The following is a 17,849-nucleotide window of genomic DNA, read 5'->3' as shown; positions in this document are numbered from 1 at the left end:
TAATGAAGATTTTCAGAGCACTACTTTGGCACACAAAGAATGGCTGCAGAGTTGAGGCCCGCAATTGCAGGCCAACAATTAAGGATGGAAAACACTGAATAGCTATTTGACCAAATAAGGAAATTTCCTATTTTAAAAAATCACTCAGTTGAAAATCTCTTACCTTTTTGTCACTCATCAAGAGAAATAGTACTCACTCAACATTGCACAACTACTTATTAATTGCCTACATTACCTGTACCCTATTATAGGCACTGGCACACTAATGTGAATACGCCAAGGAGGTTCCAACTCTAATGGAGTTTACACGTGGTGGCCTCTGAAAATATTATACAGTTTAATGTCAGACAACCTATTCGTTTACCCTTTTTCTCTTCTATGTTTCTCTTCTTTTAATTCATACATATTAGTTTACATATTTATGAGGTACATGTGGTATTCTGTTATATGCCTAGAATGTGTAATGATCAAGTCAGGCTTTTTGAGGTGTCCATCACTTTGAGTACTGTCACTTCTATATATTGGAAACAATTCAAGTCCTCTCTTCTGGCTATGTTGAAATATACAATACATTGTTGTTAACTAGAGTAACTGGGCTGTCAAACGACTGAACTTCTATCTTTTATCTAACTATATGTTTATACACATTAACCTACCTCTCTTTATCCCCTCTCCTTCCCATCTTTATCCACCCACCTTCCCATCCTCTAGTACCTTTATAATGTCAGCTCTCTACCTTTATGATATCAATGTTTTTGTCTCCCACATACGAGTGAGAACATATGATATCCGTCTTTCTGTGCCTGAGTTATTTCGCTTAACATAATGGCCTCCAGTTTCATCTATGTTGCTGCAAATGATATGATTTTATTCTTTTTGTGGCTGAGTAGTATTCTGTTGTGTATATATAGCACATTTTCTTTATCTATTCTTCTATTGATGGACACAAGTTGATTCTATATCTTTGCTATTGCAAATAGTGTTAGTTATGGTAAGCATGTGAGTGCAGGTATCCCTTTAGTATACTGATTTCCTTTTCTTTGGATACCCAATAGTAGGACTACTGGATTACATTTATCATTTTTAGATTTTTGAGAAATATCCATACTGTTTCCCATAGGAGTTGTACTAATTTACATTTTCTCCAACAGTGTAGATGAGTTCCGTCTTCCACATGTCCTTGTCAGCATCTGTTTTTGTTTTTGTTTTGTCTTTTTAGTAATAGCTATTCTAACTGGCGTAAGAAAATATCTCACTGTGGTTTCAATTTGCATTTCTTTGATGATTAGTGATGCTGAGCATTTTTTATATACCAGTTGGCCATTTATATGTCTTCTTTTGAGAATCATCTGTTCGTGTTCTTTGACCACTTCTTAATGAGATTTTGCTTTCTTATTGTTGAGTTGTTCAATTTCATCTATATTCTGGATATTAGTCTTTTGTTGGATGAATAGTTTGCAAATATCTTCTCCCATTCAATGGCTGTCTCTTCACTCTTGATGGTTTCCTTTCCTGTACAGAGATTTTTATTTTAATATAGTAACATTTGTCCATTTTTATTTTAGTTGTCTGTGCTTTTGAGGTCTTACCCAAAAATCTTTGCCTAGACTGATGTCCTTAAGTGCTTTCCCTGTTTTCTTCTAATAGTTTTATAATTTGGGATCTTATGTTTAAGTTCTTAGTCCACCTCAAGTTGATTTTTATATACAGTGAAGGAAAAGAGTCCAGTTTTATTCTTCTGCATATGGATATCCAATTTTCCCTGTACAATTTATTGAAGTCCTTTCCCCTGAATATGTTCTTGGCTCCTTTGTCAAAAATCAGTTGGTAATAAATATGTGGATTTATTTTTTAGTTGTCTATCCTGTTTCCCATGGTCTATGTGTCTATTTTTATACCATGCTGTTTTGGTTACATAAATTTGTGATATAATTTTGTCAGGTAGTTTGATGCCTCCAGCTTTGTTCATTTTGCTCAGGATTGCTGTGGCTATTCTGGCTTTTTTGTTGTTGTTGTTCCATATTAATTTTAGGATTTTTTAAATATTTGTGAAAAATGATACTGACATTTAATAGGGATTGCATTTACTGTGTATGTTGCTTTGGGCATTATGGTCATTTTAACACTATTATTTTTTCTGATCCTTGAGCATGAGATATCTCTCCATTTATTTGTGTTCTTTTCAATTACTTTCATCAGCATTCTGCAGTTTTCCTTGTAGAGATCTTTCACCTCCTTGGTTAAATTTATTCCTATGTATTTTTTTGTAGCTGTTGTAAATGGGATTGCTTTCTTGATTTTTTTTTTCAGCTATTTCACTACTGGTGTACAAAAATGCTATTGATTTTTATATGTTGATATTGCATCCTGAAACTTTACTGAATTTGTTTATAAGCTCTAAGAGGTTTTTTTTGTGGAGTCTTTTGGTATTTCTAAATATAAGATAATGTCAACTGCAAAGAGGGACAATTTGACTTCCTCTATTTCAATGTGTATGCCATTTGTTTCTTCTCTTGCCTGATTGCTTTGGCCAGGACTTCCAATACTATGTTGAATAAGACTGGTGAAGGTGGGCATCCTTGTCTTGCTCTACTTCTTAGAGAAAAGGCTTTCCACTTTACCCAGTCGGTATGATGTTAACTATGGGTTTGTCATATATGGACTTTATTAATTTGAAGTATGTTCCATCTGTGCCTAGTTTGTTGAGAGGTTTTATCGTGAAAGGTGTTGTATTTTATCAAATACTTTTTCTACATCTATTGAGACGATCACATAGTTTCTGTCCTTCATCCTGTTGATGTGATGTATTACTTTTACTGATTTGTATATGTTAAACTATCCTTGCATGGTTGATATTACACTTAATCATGGTGTATTATCTTTGTGATACACTGTTGAATTCTATTTGCTAGTATTTTTTGAGGATTTTTGTGTGTATGTTCATCAGAGATATTGGTCTATGGTTTTCTGTTTTTATTGTGTCCTTATCTGGTTTTGGCATTAGGGTAATGCTGGCCTCATAGAATAAGTTGGAGAGAATTCCGTCCTCTTGAACTTTTTGGAGTAGTTTGAGGAAGATTACTAATATTTCTTCTTTATATGTTTGGTAGAATTCAGCAGCAATCCATCTGGTTCTGAGCTATTATTTACTGGGGCTTTTTATTACTGATGATTTAATCTTGCTATTTGTTATTGGTCTGCTCAGGTTTGCTATTTCTTCCTGATTTAATCTTGGTAGACTGTATGTTTCCAGGAATTTTCACATTTCCTCTAGGTTTTTCCATTTGTTAGCATGTAATTGTTCCTAATAGTTTCCGATAATCTTTCGTATTTCTGTGGTATCAGTTGTAATGTCTCCTTTTTCATCTCTGGTTTTGTTTATTTGGGTCTTCTCTCTTCTTTTTTCAGTTAGTCTAGTCTAGTGATTTATAAATTTTGAAGAATCAACTTTTCATTTTATTGATCCTTTGTGTTTTTATTTTTTAGTCTGCATTTCATTTAGTTCTGCTAGATCTTTATTATTGCTTTCCTTCTACTAATTTTGGGTTTCATGTGTTTTTGCTTTTCTAGTTCCTTAAGGTACATTCTTAGGTTATTTGAAATCTTTCCACTTTTTTGTTGTAGATGTTCATTGCTATTTACTTCCTTCTTAGTACTGCTTTTGCTGTATCCCACTGGCTTTGGTATGTTGTTGATATGGTTTGGATCTGTGTCTTTGCCCAAATCTCATATCAAATTATAATCCCCAGTGTTGGAGGTGGGACCTGGTAGGAGGTAATTGGATCATGGGAGCAGTTTCTTATGAATGGCTTAGCGCCATTCCCCTAGTGCTGTTCTTATGATACAGTTCTCATAAGATCTGGTTGTTTAAAAGTGTGTAGCATATCCCCTCTCTCTCTTTCTTCCTCCTAATCTAGCCATGTAAGGTGCCAGCTCCCCCTTTGCCTTCTGCCATGATTATAAGTTTCCTGAGGACTCCCAAGTCCCAAGTTGCTAAGCAGATGCCAGCGTCATGCTTCCTGTACAGTCAACAGAACCATGAGCCAATTAAACCTCTTTTCTTTATAAATTACTCATTCTCTGGTATATTTTATTCAATGCAAGAATGGGCTAATACAGAAAATTGATACCAGAGAGGTGGTGCATTGCTATAAAGATACCTGAAAATGTGGAAGCAGCTCTGGAACTGGGTAATGGATAGTGGTTGGAACAGTTTGGAGGGCTCCAAAGAAGATAGGAAGATGAAGAAAAGTTTGGAGCTTCCTAGAGACTTGTTAAATTGTTGTGACCAAAATGATAATGGTGATATATATAGACAATGAAGTTCAGGCTGAAGAGGTCTCATATGGACATGAGGAACTTATTACGAACTGGAGTAAAGGTTATCTTTGCTATGTGTTAGCAAAGAACCTGGTGGCATTGTGCCCCTGCCCAGGTATCTGTGGAACTTTGAACTTGAGAGTGATGATTTAGGGTATCTGGCAGAAGAAATTTCTAAGCAGCAAAGCAGTCAAGAAGTTGCCTGGCTGCTTTTAATAGCCTAGTTCATATGTGTGAGCAAGGAAATAATGTAAAACTGGAACTTATATTTAAAAGGGAAACAGAATGTAAAAGTTTGGAAAATTTGCAGCCCAGCCACGTGTTAGAAAAAACAAAACAAACAAACAAATAAAAATTTCTGGGGGAAGAACTGAAGCTGGCTGCAGAAATTTGCATAAGCAAAGAGAAGCTGAATGTTAATAGCCAAGACAATGAGAAGACTTCAAAGGAATTTCAGAGACCTCCATAGCAGCCCCTCCCATCACAGACCCAGAGGCCTAGGAGGGCAGAATGGTTTCTTGAGCTGAGACCAGGGCCCTGCTGCTTCTTATGTCCCAGCTACTCCAGCTCCAGCTTATACCAGTGTCCCCTGGGTATGAGACATGTAGTTAAAAGAGATTATTTTGGAGCTTTAAGATGTAATGATTGCCTTGCTGGGTTTTGGATTTGCATGGGACCTGTAGGCCTTTTCCTTTAGCCAATTTCTCTCTTTTCAAATAGGAGTATTTACCAAATGCCTGTACTCCCATTGTGTCTTAGAAGTAACTAACTAATTTTTTATTTTGCAGGCTCATAGGCAGAAGGGACTACTCAGATGAGACTTTGGACTTTCAACTTTTGAGATAATGCTAGAATTAGTTAAGACGTTGGGAGACTGGTGAGAAGGAATGATTGTATTTTGCAATGTGAGAAGGACATGAGATTTGGGAGGAGCCAGGGATAGAATATAAAAGTGTGTTACATCTTCCCTCTCTCTTTCTTCCTTTTGCTCTGGCCATGTGAGGTGCCAAGGCCCCCCTTTGCCTTCCACCTTGATTGTATATGTCCTGAGACCTCCCAAGAAGCTGAGCAGATGTCAGCACTATACTTCTGGTATAGCCTGCAGGACAATGAGCCAATTAAACCTCTTTTCTTTATAAATTACCCAGTCTCAGCTATTGCCTTATAGCAATGTGAGAAGAAGCTAATACATTCATGTTTCCATTTTCATTTGTTTTAATAAGATTTCTGATTTCCATCTTAATTTCTTCATTAACCCAATGGTTATTCAGAAGTATATGGTTTCTGCTGATTTGTATAGTTTCCAAAGTTCCTCTTGTTATTATTTCTAATTCTAGTCCATTGCAGCCTGAGAATATATTTGATATAATTTTTATTTTTGTAAATTTGTTAAGACTTGTTTTATGGCCTAATATATGGCCTGATCTGGAGAATGTTCCATGCACTGATGAGAAGAATGTGTATTCTACAGCTATTGGACCAAAAGTTCTGTAAATGTCTGTTAGGTCCACCTGGTCTAAAGTTCAATTTAAGTCCTTTTCTTGAGATGAAGTCTCACTCTGTTGCCCAGGCTGGAGTGCAGTGGTGCAATCTTGGCTCACTGCAACCTCCACTTACTGGGTTCAAGTGATCCTTCCACCTCAGCCTCCCAAGTAGCTGGCATTACAGGTGTGTACCACCATGACTAGCTATTTTTGTATTTTTAGTAGAGATGGTGTTTCATCATGTTAGCCAGGCTGCTCTTGAACTCCTGACCTCAAGTGATTCATCCTCCTCAGCCTCCCAAAGTGCTGGGATTACAGGGGTGAACCTGGTCGTAAGTTTGTTATATTTTTGCTGATTTTCTGTCTAGATGATCTGCCTAATGCTGGATAGGGTGTTAAAGTTTCCCACAATTATTGTATTGCAGTTTCTTTCTCTTTAGATCTAGTAATTTTTGCTTTATGAATCTGGGTTCTTCAGTGTTGCTTGCATATACATTTTAAATTATTTCCTCTTCCTGGATTGACGCCTTATCATTATATAATGACCTTATTTTACTTTTTCTACTATGTTTGGCTTACAGTGTGTTTTATCTAATATAAATATAGTTACTTCTGCTCAATTTTGGTTTTTGTTTGCATGGGATATCTTTTTCTATCCCTTCACTTTCACTCTATATGTGCTTTTATATGTAAAGTGCATTTCTTGTAAGTTGCATATAATTGGATCATGCTTTTTTTTTCATTTATACAGCTAGTCTATATCTCTTTTTTTCTTTTATTTATTTACTTATTTTTATTATACTTTAAGTTCTAGGGTACATGTGCACAACGTGCAGGTTTCATACATAGGTATACATGTGCCATGTTGGTTTACTGCACCCATCAACTCATCATTTACATTAGGTATTTCTCCTAATGCTATCCCTCCCCAAGTCCCCCACCCCCCTACAGGACCCAGTGTATGATATTCCCCTCCCAGTGTCCAAGTGATCTCATTGTTCAATTCCCACCTATGAATGAGAACATGCAGCATTTGGCTTTCTGCCCTTGTGACACTTTGCTGAGAATGATGGTTTCCAGCTTCATTCATGTCCCTGAAAAGGACATGAACTCATCCTTCAATGGCTGCGTGGTATTCCACGGTGTATATGTGCCACATTTTTTATCCAGTCTATTATTGATGGACATTTGGGTTGGTTCCAAGTCTTTGCTATAGTGAATAGTGCCACGATGAACATATGTGTGCATGTGTCTTTATAGTAGCATGATTTATAATCCTTTGGGTATATACCCAGTAATGGGATTGATCAAATTCTAGTTCTAGATCCTTGAGGAATCGCCACACTGTCTTCCACAATGGTTGAACTAATTTACACTCCCAACAGCAGTGTAAAAGCGTTCCTATTTCTCCACATCCTCTCCTGCATCAGTTGTTTCCTGACTTTTTAATGATCTCCATTCCAGCTGTTGTGAGATGGTATCTCATTGTGTTTTGATTTGCATTTCTCTGATGGCTGGGGATGATGAGCATTTTTTCATGTGTCTGTTGGCTGCATAAATGTCTTCTTCTGAGAAATGTCTGTTCATATCCTTTGCCCACTTTTTGATGGGGTTGTTTGTTTTTTTCTTGTAAATTTGTTTGAGCTCTTTGTGGATTCTAGATATTAGTCCTTTGTCAGATGGGTAGATTGCAATAATTTTCTCCCATTCTGTAAGTTGCCTGTTCACTCTGATGGTAGTTACTTTTGCCATGCAGAAGCTCTTCAGTTTAATTAGATCCCATGTGTCTATTTTGGCTCTTATTTCCATTGCTTTTGGTGTTTTAGTCATGAAGTCCTTGCCCATGCCTGTGTCCTGAATGATATTGCCTGGGTTTTCTTCTGGGGTTTTTATGGTTTTAGGTCTAACATTTAAGTCTTTAACCCATCTTGAATTAATTTTTGTATAAGGTGTAAGGAAGGGATCCAGTTTCAGCTTTCTATATATGGCTAGCCAGTTTTCCCAGCACCATTTATTAAATAGGGAATCCTTTCCCCTTTTCTTGTTTTTGTCAGGTTTGTCAAAGATCAGATGGCTGTAGATGTGTGGTATTATTTCTGAGGTCTCTGTTCTGTTCCATTGGTCTATATATCTGTTTTGGTACCAGTACCATGCTGTTTTGGTTACTGTAGCCTTGTAGTATAGTTTGAAGTCAGGTAGCATAAGATACTTCCAGCTTTGTTCTTTTTGCTTAGGATTATCTTGGCCATGTGAGCTCTTTTTTGGTTCCATATGAACTTTAAAATAGTTTTTTCCAATTCTCTGAAGAAAGTCATTGGTAGCTTGATGGAGATGGCATTGAATCTATAAATTACCTTTTCACAATCTCGATGCTTCCTATCCATGAGCATGGAATATTCTTCCATTTGTTTGTGTCCTCTTTTATTTTGTTGGGCAGTGGTTTGTAGTTCCCCTTGAAGAAGTCCTTCACATCCCTTGTAAGTTGGATTCCTAGGCATTTTATTCTGTCTGCAGCAATTGTGAATGGGAATTCACTCATGATTTGGCTCTTTGTCTATTAATGGTGTATAGAAATGCTTGTGATTTCTTCATATTGATGTTGTATTCTGAGAATTTGCTGAAGTTGCTTATCAGCTTAAGGAGATTTTTGGCTGAGATGATGGGGTTTTCTAAACATAGAATCATGTCATCTGCAAACAGGGACAATTTGACTTCCTCATTTCCTAATTGAATACCCTTTATTTCTTTCTCTTGCCTGATTGCCCTGGCCAGAACTTTCAACACCATGTTGCATAGGAGTGGTGAAAGAGGGCACCCCTGTCTTGTGCCAGTTTTCAAAGGGAATGCTTCCAGTTTTTGCCCATTCAGTAGGATATTGACAGCCAGTCTATATCTCTTAAGAGGGGAATTTAATCCTTTTAAATTCAAGGTTAATATAGACATATGAGGCTTTGTTCCTGTCATGTTTTTGCTTACTGTTTGTTTTATGTATTCTATATTCCATTCTTTTTCTCATTTTTTGTCATTGTGGTTTTGTAGATGAACATCTGTAGTAGTATCATTTGAGTCCTTCCTCTTTTTTACCATTGTTTTACACTTTGTTGTGTTTTCACCATGATAAGCATCATCATTTCACTTCCAGGTATAGAACTCCTTTGAGCATTTGTAGGGCCAGTCTAGCGGTGTTGAATTCCCTCAGCTTTTGCTTGTCTAGGAGCAACTTTATTTCTCCTCCATTTAGGAAGGATTATTTTTCTGGATATAGTATTCTTGGCTAACAGGGTTTTTGCCTCAGCACTTTAAATGTATCATCTTCTTCTCTTCTGGTCTATAAGGTTTCTGCTGACATATCTTCCATTAGTATGATGTGATTTCCTTTAGAGGTGACTAAATTCTTTCTGTTTTTAGAATTTTCTTTGTCATTGACTTTAGACATTTTGACTATAATGTGCTGTGCAGAATTTGTGCATTGTATCTGTTTAGGGATTGCTGGGTCTCCTGTATCTGGATGTCTAAACCTCCTACTGGATGTGGAAAGTTTTTATCTATTATTTTTATCTATTATTTTGTTATATATGTTTAACTATTTCAATATCTCTTTACCTTCTGGGATATCAATAATTTGTATATTTGATCACTTTATGGTGTTCCATATATCATGAAGGCTTTGCTTAGCTTTTTTTTTTTTTTTTAGACGGAATCTTGCTCTGTCGCCCAGGCTGGAGTGCAGTGGTGCGATCTCAGTTCACTGCAAGCTCCACCTCCCAGGTTCATGCCATTCTTCTGCCTCAGCCTCTAGAGTAGCTGGGACTACAGGTGCCCGCCACCACACCTGGCTAATTTTTTGTATTTTCAGTAGAGACAGGGTTTCACCATGTTAGCCAGGATTGTCTCGATCTTCTGACCTCATGATCCTCCCGCCTCGCCCTCCCAAAGTGCTAGGATTACAGGCGTGAGCCACTGCACCAGGCCTGTTTAGCTTTTTTTAATTCTTTTTTTTTTCCCTTATATTTTCATGGCTGGCTTATTTCAAAAGTTGAACCTGAACTGTCTTCAGGTTCAGAGCTTCTTTCATCTGCTTGAGCTAATCTATTGTTGAAGCTTTCAAGTGTTTTATGTTGTTCATTCAATGAATTGTTCAGTTGCAGAATTTCTGTTTGATTCTTTTACAACATCTGTGTCTTTGGTAAACTCATTCATATTCTGAATTGTTTTTCAGATTTCTTTGTATTGTTTTTCAGAATTATCTTGTATCTCACTATCCTTCTTTAGAATCTGTAATTTGGATTATTTTTCTGGAATTTCATTAATTGCTTTTTGATTGAGATATGTTTCTGGAGAATTATCGTGTTTCTTTTTTTAAAAAGTTATTTAAATTTTTTTTTCTTAAAGACCATTATTATAGTATATCTTCCTTTAAAAATGTCATCTTTTCTGGCTTTTTCATGTTTCCTGTGTTCTTATGTTAGTATATGTACATCTGATGTTTCAGTTGCTTCTTCCAATTTTAAAAAATTTGCTTTTGTAGGGGGAGAACGCTTCCTAAGGATGAATAGATAGTTTTGGTTGGGCAGGGTACTTTGACTTTTATTGTGGTTGCAGCAGTAGTATAATTACTTTGATTTCTTTGGCCATGACTAGCATAAGTGTCATCTGACATTTCCTCAGTGGCCTAGGGTACAGTTATTCTTGGGACTATGATGCAGCTTTGCTGGTGACTGGGATGCCAAGTAAGCCACTCTTTGAGCCCCAGTGGTGTTAGCAATGGGCTGAGTATGCCCATCCTTGTGTCCCAGGGCAGCATACCCTGGCAGCAGTGTTAGGTCAAATCAGGTCAATTCTTGGGCCTCCAGGTGCCTTACTCAAATACTGGTAGTGGAAGCCATGGAACCAGCAGGTGAGTGATTTCTTGGGCTCTTGGGACACTTGTGTGGCATGCATGACGGCAATGGCAGTGACAGGATGACCCTCTGAGTCCTGAGTGGTGCTCACTAATGTTGGTTGTGCCAATGATAAGCTGGGCTTACTTCTCTTTTTTAATTGAAATTGTAATGTTTAATTAAGGAATTAAAATTTCTTAATTAAATTTAAAATTTTAGTAAAGAGGGATTTTTTGGGGTTTTTTTGTTTCTTTTTTAATTTTTTTATTATACTTTAAGTTCTAGGGTACATGTGCATAATGTGCAGGTTTGTTACATATGTACATGTATGCCATGTTGGTGTGCTGCACCCATTAACTCGTCATTTACATTAGGTATATCTCCTAATGCTATCCCTCCCCACTCCCCCTACCCCACAACAGGTCTCGGTGTGTGATGTTCCCCTTCCTGTGTCCAAGTGTTCTCATTGTTCAATTACCACCTATGAGTGAAAACATGCGGTGTTTGGTTTTCTGTTCTTGTGACAGTTTGCTGAGAATGATGGTTTCCTGCTTCATCCATGTCCCTACAAAGGACATGAACTAATCCTTTTTTTATGGCTACATAGTATTCCATGGTGTATATATATATATATATATATATATATATGCCACATATTCTTAATCCAGTCTGTCATTGGACATTTGGGTTGGTTCCAAGTCTTTGCTATAGTGAATAGTGCCGCAATAAACATACGTGTGCATGTGTCTTTATAGCAGCATGATTTATAATCCTTTGGGTATATACCCAGTAATGGGATGGCTGGGTCAAATGGTATTTCTAGTTCTACATTCTTGAGGAATCACCACACTGTCTTCCACAATGGTTGAACTAGTTTACAGTCCCACCAACAGTATAAAAGTGTTCCTATTTCTCCATATCCTCTCCAGCACTTGTTGTTTCCTGACTTTTTAATGATTGCCATTCTAACTGGTGTGAGGTGGTATCTCATTGTGGTTTTGATTTGCATTTCTCTGATGGCTAGTGATGATGAGCATTTTTTCATGTGTCTGTTGGCTGCATAAATGTCTTCTTCTGAGAAGTGTGTTCATATCCTTCACCCACTTTTTGATGGGGTTGTTTGTTTTTTTCTTGTAAATTTGTTTTAGTTCTTTGTAGGTTCTGGATATTAACCCTTTGTCAGATGAGTAGATTGCAAAAATTTTCTCCCATTCTGTAAGTTGCCTGCCCACTCTGATGGTAGTTTCTTTTGCTGTGCAGAAGCTCTTTAGTTTAATTAGATGCCATTTGTCATTTTTGGCTTTTATTGCCATTACTTTTGGTGTTTTAGACATGAAGTCTTTGCCCACGCCTGTGTCCTGAATTGTATTGCCTAGGTTTTCTTCTAGGGTTTTTATGGTATTAGGTCTAACATTTAAGTCTCTAATCCATCTTGAATTAACTTTTGTATAAGGTGTAAGGAAGGGATCCAGTTTCAGCTTTCTACTTACGGCTAGTCAGTTTTCCCAGCACCATTTATTAAATAGGGAATCCTTTCCCAATTTCTTATTTTTGTCAGGTTTGTCAAAGATCAGATGGTTGTATACGTGTGATATTATTTCTGAGGGCTCTGTTCCGTTCCGTTGGTCTATATATCTGTTTTGGTACCAGTACCATGCTGTTTTAGTTATTGTAGCCTTGTAGTATAGTTTGAAGTCAGGTAGCGTGATGCCTCCAGCTTTGTTCCTTTGGTTTAGGACTGTCTTGGCAATGTGGGCTCTTTTTTGGTTCCACATGAACTTTAAAGTAGTTTTTCCAATTCTGTGAAGAAAGTCATTGGTAGCTTAATGGGGATGGTATTGAATCTATAAATTACCTTGGGCAGTATGGCCATTTTCACGATATTGATTCTTCCTATCCATGAGCATGGAATGTTCTTCCATTTGTTTGTGTCCTCTTTTATTTCATTGAGCAGTGGTTTGTAGTTCTCCTTGAAGAGGTCCTTCACATGAAGAGGGATATTATTATTCAGAGTTTTGATATTACAGTTTCTTTTCAGTTCATTACATTTTGCTAAATTAAGCTATTTGAATATTACTATTTGTCATTGCAAACCATGGTTTGCAATGACAAATAGTAATCTTCAAATACTTTAACTTATTAATATATTTTTATTATTACTTACTTTATTATTTTAGGGAGGGGAGAGGAGTATCTGGCCAAGGAGCAAGAAGTGCAAAGTTGGAATGTCCAAAGAATAGCAAAAAGTTTAATCTGGCTATATCAGTGAAGCAGAAGAAAACATAGCAAGAGATGCATTTGTAGAGATAGAACCATCTAAACATGGTTCACAATGGCAAATAGTAATATTCTAATAGTTTAATTATCAAAACTTAATTAACTAAAAAGAAACTAGAATATCAAACCCTGAACAATAATATCCCCCTTTATTCATTTGTAAAAAGTGTATTGAACCCTTATTATATATTAGGCACTATTTGTAATATTTTGTATACAGTGGTGGATGAAATAAACTTAACAGTAAATCAGTAATCAGACAACTCAGTGCTCTGAAATAATCACAGATCAAGATGTATAAAAAATATCCTCTGAATGTGGAAATAGCTATGCCTCAGAACTAAGCCTCAGTTAGGCTTTAACCAAAGCTGTCTAAATGTAATTCTTAAGAGTCTTATTTATCTGGTTTCCAATCCCACAGATTAGAATCAGAAACTAAAAGACAGGCTTATGAGTCTAGAAAGCAAGCATTTTGACAGCAATAAAATGCTGATCTCTAACAACAAAAAGGAACAAAAAATCAAACATATCTTCATATTGATTTGTTCAAAATGATCAAAAAATCATCAAGAAAAGTTAATCCTGTAACATAGACTCCTTTTAAGAAACTGTGGGTTCTTATATTACCCTTTATAAATATTTTCATGAAAAATTGTTTTTAAATAAAATTTAGATCCTTTAAGACGTAAGATTCACTAATCCAGAAATTTTTATGAGGAGATGTGGGCAAAATGAGATATGGGCATGTCCATAGAAGAGTTATGTTCTGATTTCAAAAAAACTTGTTTCCCAACAGCTTTGAAATATCAGTCTTTCTTCAAACTCTTGCCATGATACACAGCATTGAGATGATCAACAATTCAACACTATTATCTGGAGTCAAACTGGGGTATGAAATCTATGACACTTGTACAGAAGTCACAGTGGCAATGGCAGCCACTCTGAGGTTTCTTTCTAAATTCAACTGCTCCAAAGAAACTGTGGAGTTTAAGTGTGACTATTCCAGCTACATGCCAAGAGTTAAGGCTGTCATAGGTTCTGGGTATTCAGAAATAACAATGGCTGTCTCCAGGATGTTGAATTTACAGCTCATGCCACAGGTAGGTTTTGTGCTACCTCCATACATTGATTTTGATCACATTTGTTATTATGAAAGGATCAGGGAAACCTGAGGAAACTAGTTAGGGAGTCACTTTTACTCTAACCTTTCTTTCTCTTTAGTTAAAGAAAGGATGCATACCATTACAGAGGGTATAGTGGAAAAGTACTAACGGAGTAATTACCCCTCAATCTATCAGGTCTAGTTTCTGACTGTTTTCAGCTTGATTTGTATAAGACACAAACATCTTTGGGCCTAAACTGCCTTGTTTCTAAAATAACATCAGTCACATGCTATGAAGAAACTAAAGAGACTCAGGAGTAAGGAGACAGAGAGGTCAAAAGAAGACTTCTTGAGGAAGTGACATTTAGTCTCAAGCTTGAGTGAGGAGTGTGAAGGGAGGATGAGGGAGGGGAGAAAGAGTATCTGAGAAAGTAGCAAGTGCAAAGTTGGAATGCCTGAAGAATAGCAAAAAGGCCAATCTGGCTAGATCAGTCGAAGCAAAAGGAAACATAGTAAGAGATGCTTATGTAGAGATAGGCAAAGCCTGGGTCATGTAGCATCTTGTAAGCCCTGGGACAGTTTGCATGTTGTTCTGAATATGATGGGAAGGCATTGAGCAAAGACTATAGAGCTATTTCTTTCCCTGGAATGCAAGCCAATAACCAGAAAGTAAGCAAAAAGTTCTCTGAAAAAAACAAATCAGATATCAGAGCACTGTGTACTAAGTTCTTGAACATTGCTCAGAGTCAATTAAGTCTCTTTAGCTTTCATTGAAATCACACTACTTTGTAACTCTCTACATCACTGATTTCTAATCTTAAGGAAGAAGAGAAGCCAAAAGTTAGAAAAGAAAAAGGTTTATATTCAGATTATTAAGAAATGACCATCTGACAGAAGTGAGCAGACAGAAAAAAAATATACATATATGTAACATAATGAAAATGTGTATAAGAATTCAAAATACATAACTTTTTGGAGGTAGAGTAAATAAATGCATATACATACAAAGACTATTAGAGTTCCATTATATTATAGTGACGTGGGTAATAAAAAAATGTAATCCAAAATGATTAAACAAAAAGAACTATTTATCAAACACATCAAAGATAAGGCTTTGGCTTAAAAGTTCTAGACTATGTATGATACTAGTTAGGTGATAAGTAAGGAAAGCAGACTTAACAACAACTGGCTAATGCAAAAATGCAATTTCTGTAATAGACAGCAGAAAAGGTAAGGGGACGTTCCATGGGTAACACTAATTTTAAGAAAGTTCAGCTCTTAATGTGGCTGAGCATAGCAACATCAGGTACTTGGAAGGTAACTTAGGTTTACTGAAAGTGTGCTCTTATCTATTTAAATTTTCTCCTTTAATCTTAGCAAGAATCTTATAACTTTACAGTAAAGAAACATTAAATAACATTCCCAAATTTATTTGAGTTGGGATTCTAACAGTTTATCTTGTTCCCAAGCCTATTGTCTTTCCACCACACCACATGGCAGCTGCAAGTAGGTAAAAAAAAAAAAAAAAAAGAAAAGAAAAAAGAAAAGAAAAGAAAAAAAAAAGAAGGAAAGAAAGAAAAAAAAAAAGAAATGCTGAACAAGTGACATGTTGCTATTGCATCTATAGAAGGTAATAATTCACCAAAGCTATGAATCAGGCAAAACTTTGTGTACATTAAGTAGGTCTTCCAAAAATGCTGATACTTATTTGACTAGATCAGGAGTCAGAAAACTACAGCCTGTGGACCAAATGTGGCTCTCATGCTCTTGAGCTTCCAAGCTAAAAATAGTTTTTACATTTCTAAAAGGTTGTAACAAAAAAAGAAAAAAGATATGACAGAGACTATACATGACCAAAAAAGCTTAAAATATTTTATATCTGGTTCTCTACAGGAAAATTTTGCTGATCCCTGGACAAGATGATTATTTGACTGATTGACTTTACCTAGAATAAAATCACCCAAATTATGCATTAGACAAGATTTTGAACACACTGATGTTCCAAACAGCATTTTGTTTATGTGATGGACTGCATTTTTCCTGTATTTACCTCTAAGTATTTGAATAATATCCACTCTTGGCCCCCTGCCAGCGATACAAGATAGATATAGAGGAATATAGAGGTGTAAATGGAAAATGAGATAGAGCCTGAATTCTCAGAAGGCCTGTACTAAACACAGTATGAAATAATTAGAAAGTCGTGATTCTAAACCATCATCGGGGCTAAGTATCATGATTTAAGCTGTTTGTAAAGTAGTAATTCATAGAAGAAGGATGAAAAAGGCTAGAGAATTTAAAGAAAGTCGTGAAAACTTACAGCAATCAAAGAGAGGAACACCTACTGTGAACAGTCACCTGGAGTTCATCAACACCATAACTAAAATATTCTGTCTATTTCCAGGTGGGTTATGAATCAACTGCAGAAATCCTGAGTGACAAAATTCGCTTTCCTTCATTTTTACGGACTGTGCCCAGTGACTTCCATCAAATTAAAGCAATGGCTCACCTGATTCAGAAATCTGGTTGGAACTGGATTGGCATCATAACCACGGATGATGACTATGGACGATTGGCTCTTAACACTTTTATAATTCAGGCTGAAGCAAATAACGTGTGCATAGCCTTCAAAGAGGTTCTTCCAGCCTTTCTTTCAGATAATACCATTGAAGTCAGAATCAATCAGACACTGAAGAAAATCATTTTAGAAGCCCAGGTTAATGTCATTGTGGTATTTCTGAGGCAATTCCATGTTTTCGATCTCTTCAATAAAGCCATTGAAATGAATATAAATAAGATGTGGATTGCTAGTGATAATTGGTCAACTGCCACCAAGATTACCACCATTCCTAATGTTAAAAAGATTGGCAAAGTTGTGGGGTTTACCTTTAGAAGAGGGAATATATCCGCTTTCCATTCCTTTCTTCAAAATCTGCACTTGCTTCCCAGTGACAGTAACAAACTCTTACATGAATATGCCATGCATTTATCTGCCTGCACATATGTCAAGGACACTGATTTGAGTCAATGCATTTTCAATCATTCTCAAAGGACTTTGGCCTACAAGGCTAACAAGGCTATAGAAAGGAACTTCTTCATGAGAAATGACTTCCTCCGGGACTATGCTGAGCCAGGACTCATTCATAGTATTCAACTTGCAGTGTTTGCCCTTGGTTATGCCATTCGGGATCTGTGTCAAACTCGTGACTGTCAGAACCCCAACGCTTTTCAACCATGGGAGGTACTAACTCACACATCCAAGAAAAACTCTCCTACCATTATTTTCCGCATTTCCTTCCCTGTTTTAATTTGCAAAGATTTATATTCATTGCTCTTAATCCTATTCCTTTTATAAATAGACACTTTCAGTGTTTAAATAACCTGCATTTCTATCATAGTGCCTTACTCTTGAAGATAATAGAGTTGTATTTTATCTTCACTTCCTACTCTGACCTACCAAAGTTGTATTCTTTTATTTCCCACGAAAATTATTTTGATGATGCTATTTTCCTTGAGTCATATAAATTATCACTTTTAAATGCACTTAAAAAAACACAAGAGTTAGAGCTGACATGTTTAATAATCCTTTTGTTTTTTACTAAATATGATGGATGAGGAAACTAAAGCTAGGAAGTTCCAGAAATACAACTGCAGTCTAGGTCTTCTGACTCCACCTTCCTTTCTTTTCACTGTCTTTAGTGGTTTATAATCACAACATTTATAGTTAAGACTCTCAATTAGGATGGAGGTAGAGTAAATAAATACATATACACATAAGACCATTAGAGT

The 17,849-nt window shown here is 36.3% G+C and overlaps 1 protein-coding gene across 1 annotated transcript in view; it reads left to right on the top strand.

Annotated features, from left to right (window-relative positions):
- GPRC6A (G protein-coupled receptor class C group 6 member A) overlaps nucleotides 1–17,849 on the top strand; it is a 42,143-nt gene that overhangs the window by 1,354 nt on the left and 22,940 nt on the right. The window contains exons 2-3 of the mRNA XM_001111107.5: nucleotides 13,758–14,061; nucleotides 16,465–17,301. Of these exons, the coding sequence (XP_001111107.3) occupies nucleotides 13,758–14,061; nucleotides 16,465–17,301 (1,141 nt within the window). The remainder of the gene's footprint in view (nucleotides 1–13,757; nucleotides 14,062–16,464; nucleotides 17,302–17,849) is intronic.

The sequence above is a fragment of the Macaca mulatta genome, chromosome 4, assembly GCF_049350105.2.
Source record: "Macaca mulatta isolate MMU2019108-1 chromosome 4, T2T-MMU8v2.0, whole genome shotgun sequence".
NCBI classification, from domain to species: domain Eukaryota; kingdom Metazoa; phylum Chordata; class Mammalia; order Primates; family Cercopithecidae; genus Macaca; species Macaca mulatta.
The sequence above is the reverse complement of the archived record's forward strand: the minus strand, read 5'-3'. Positions and strand labels throughout refer to the sequence as shown.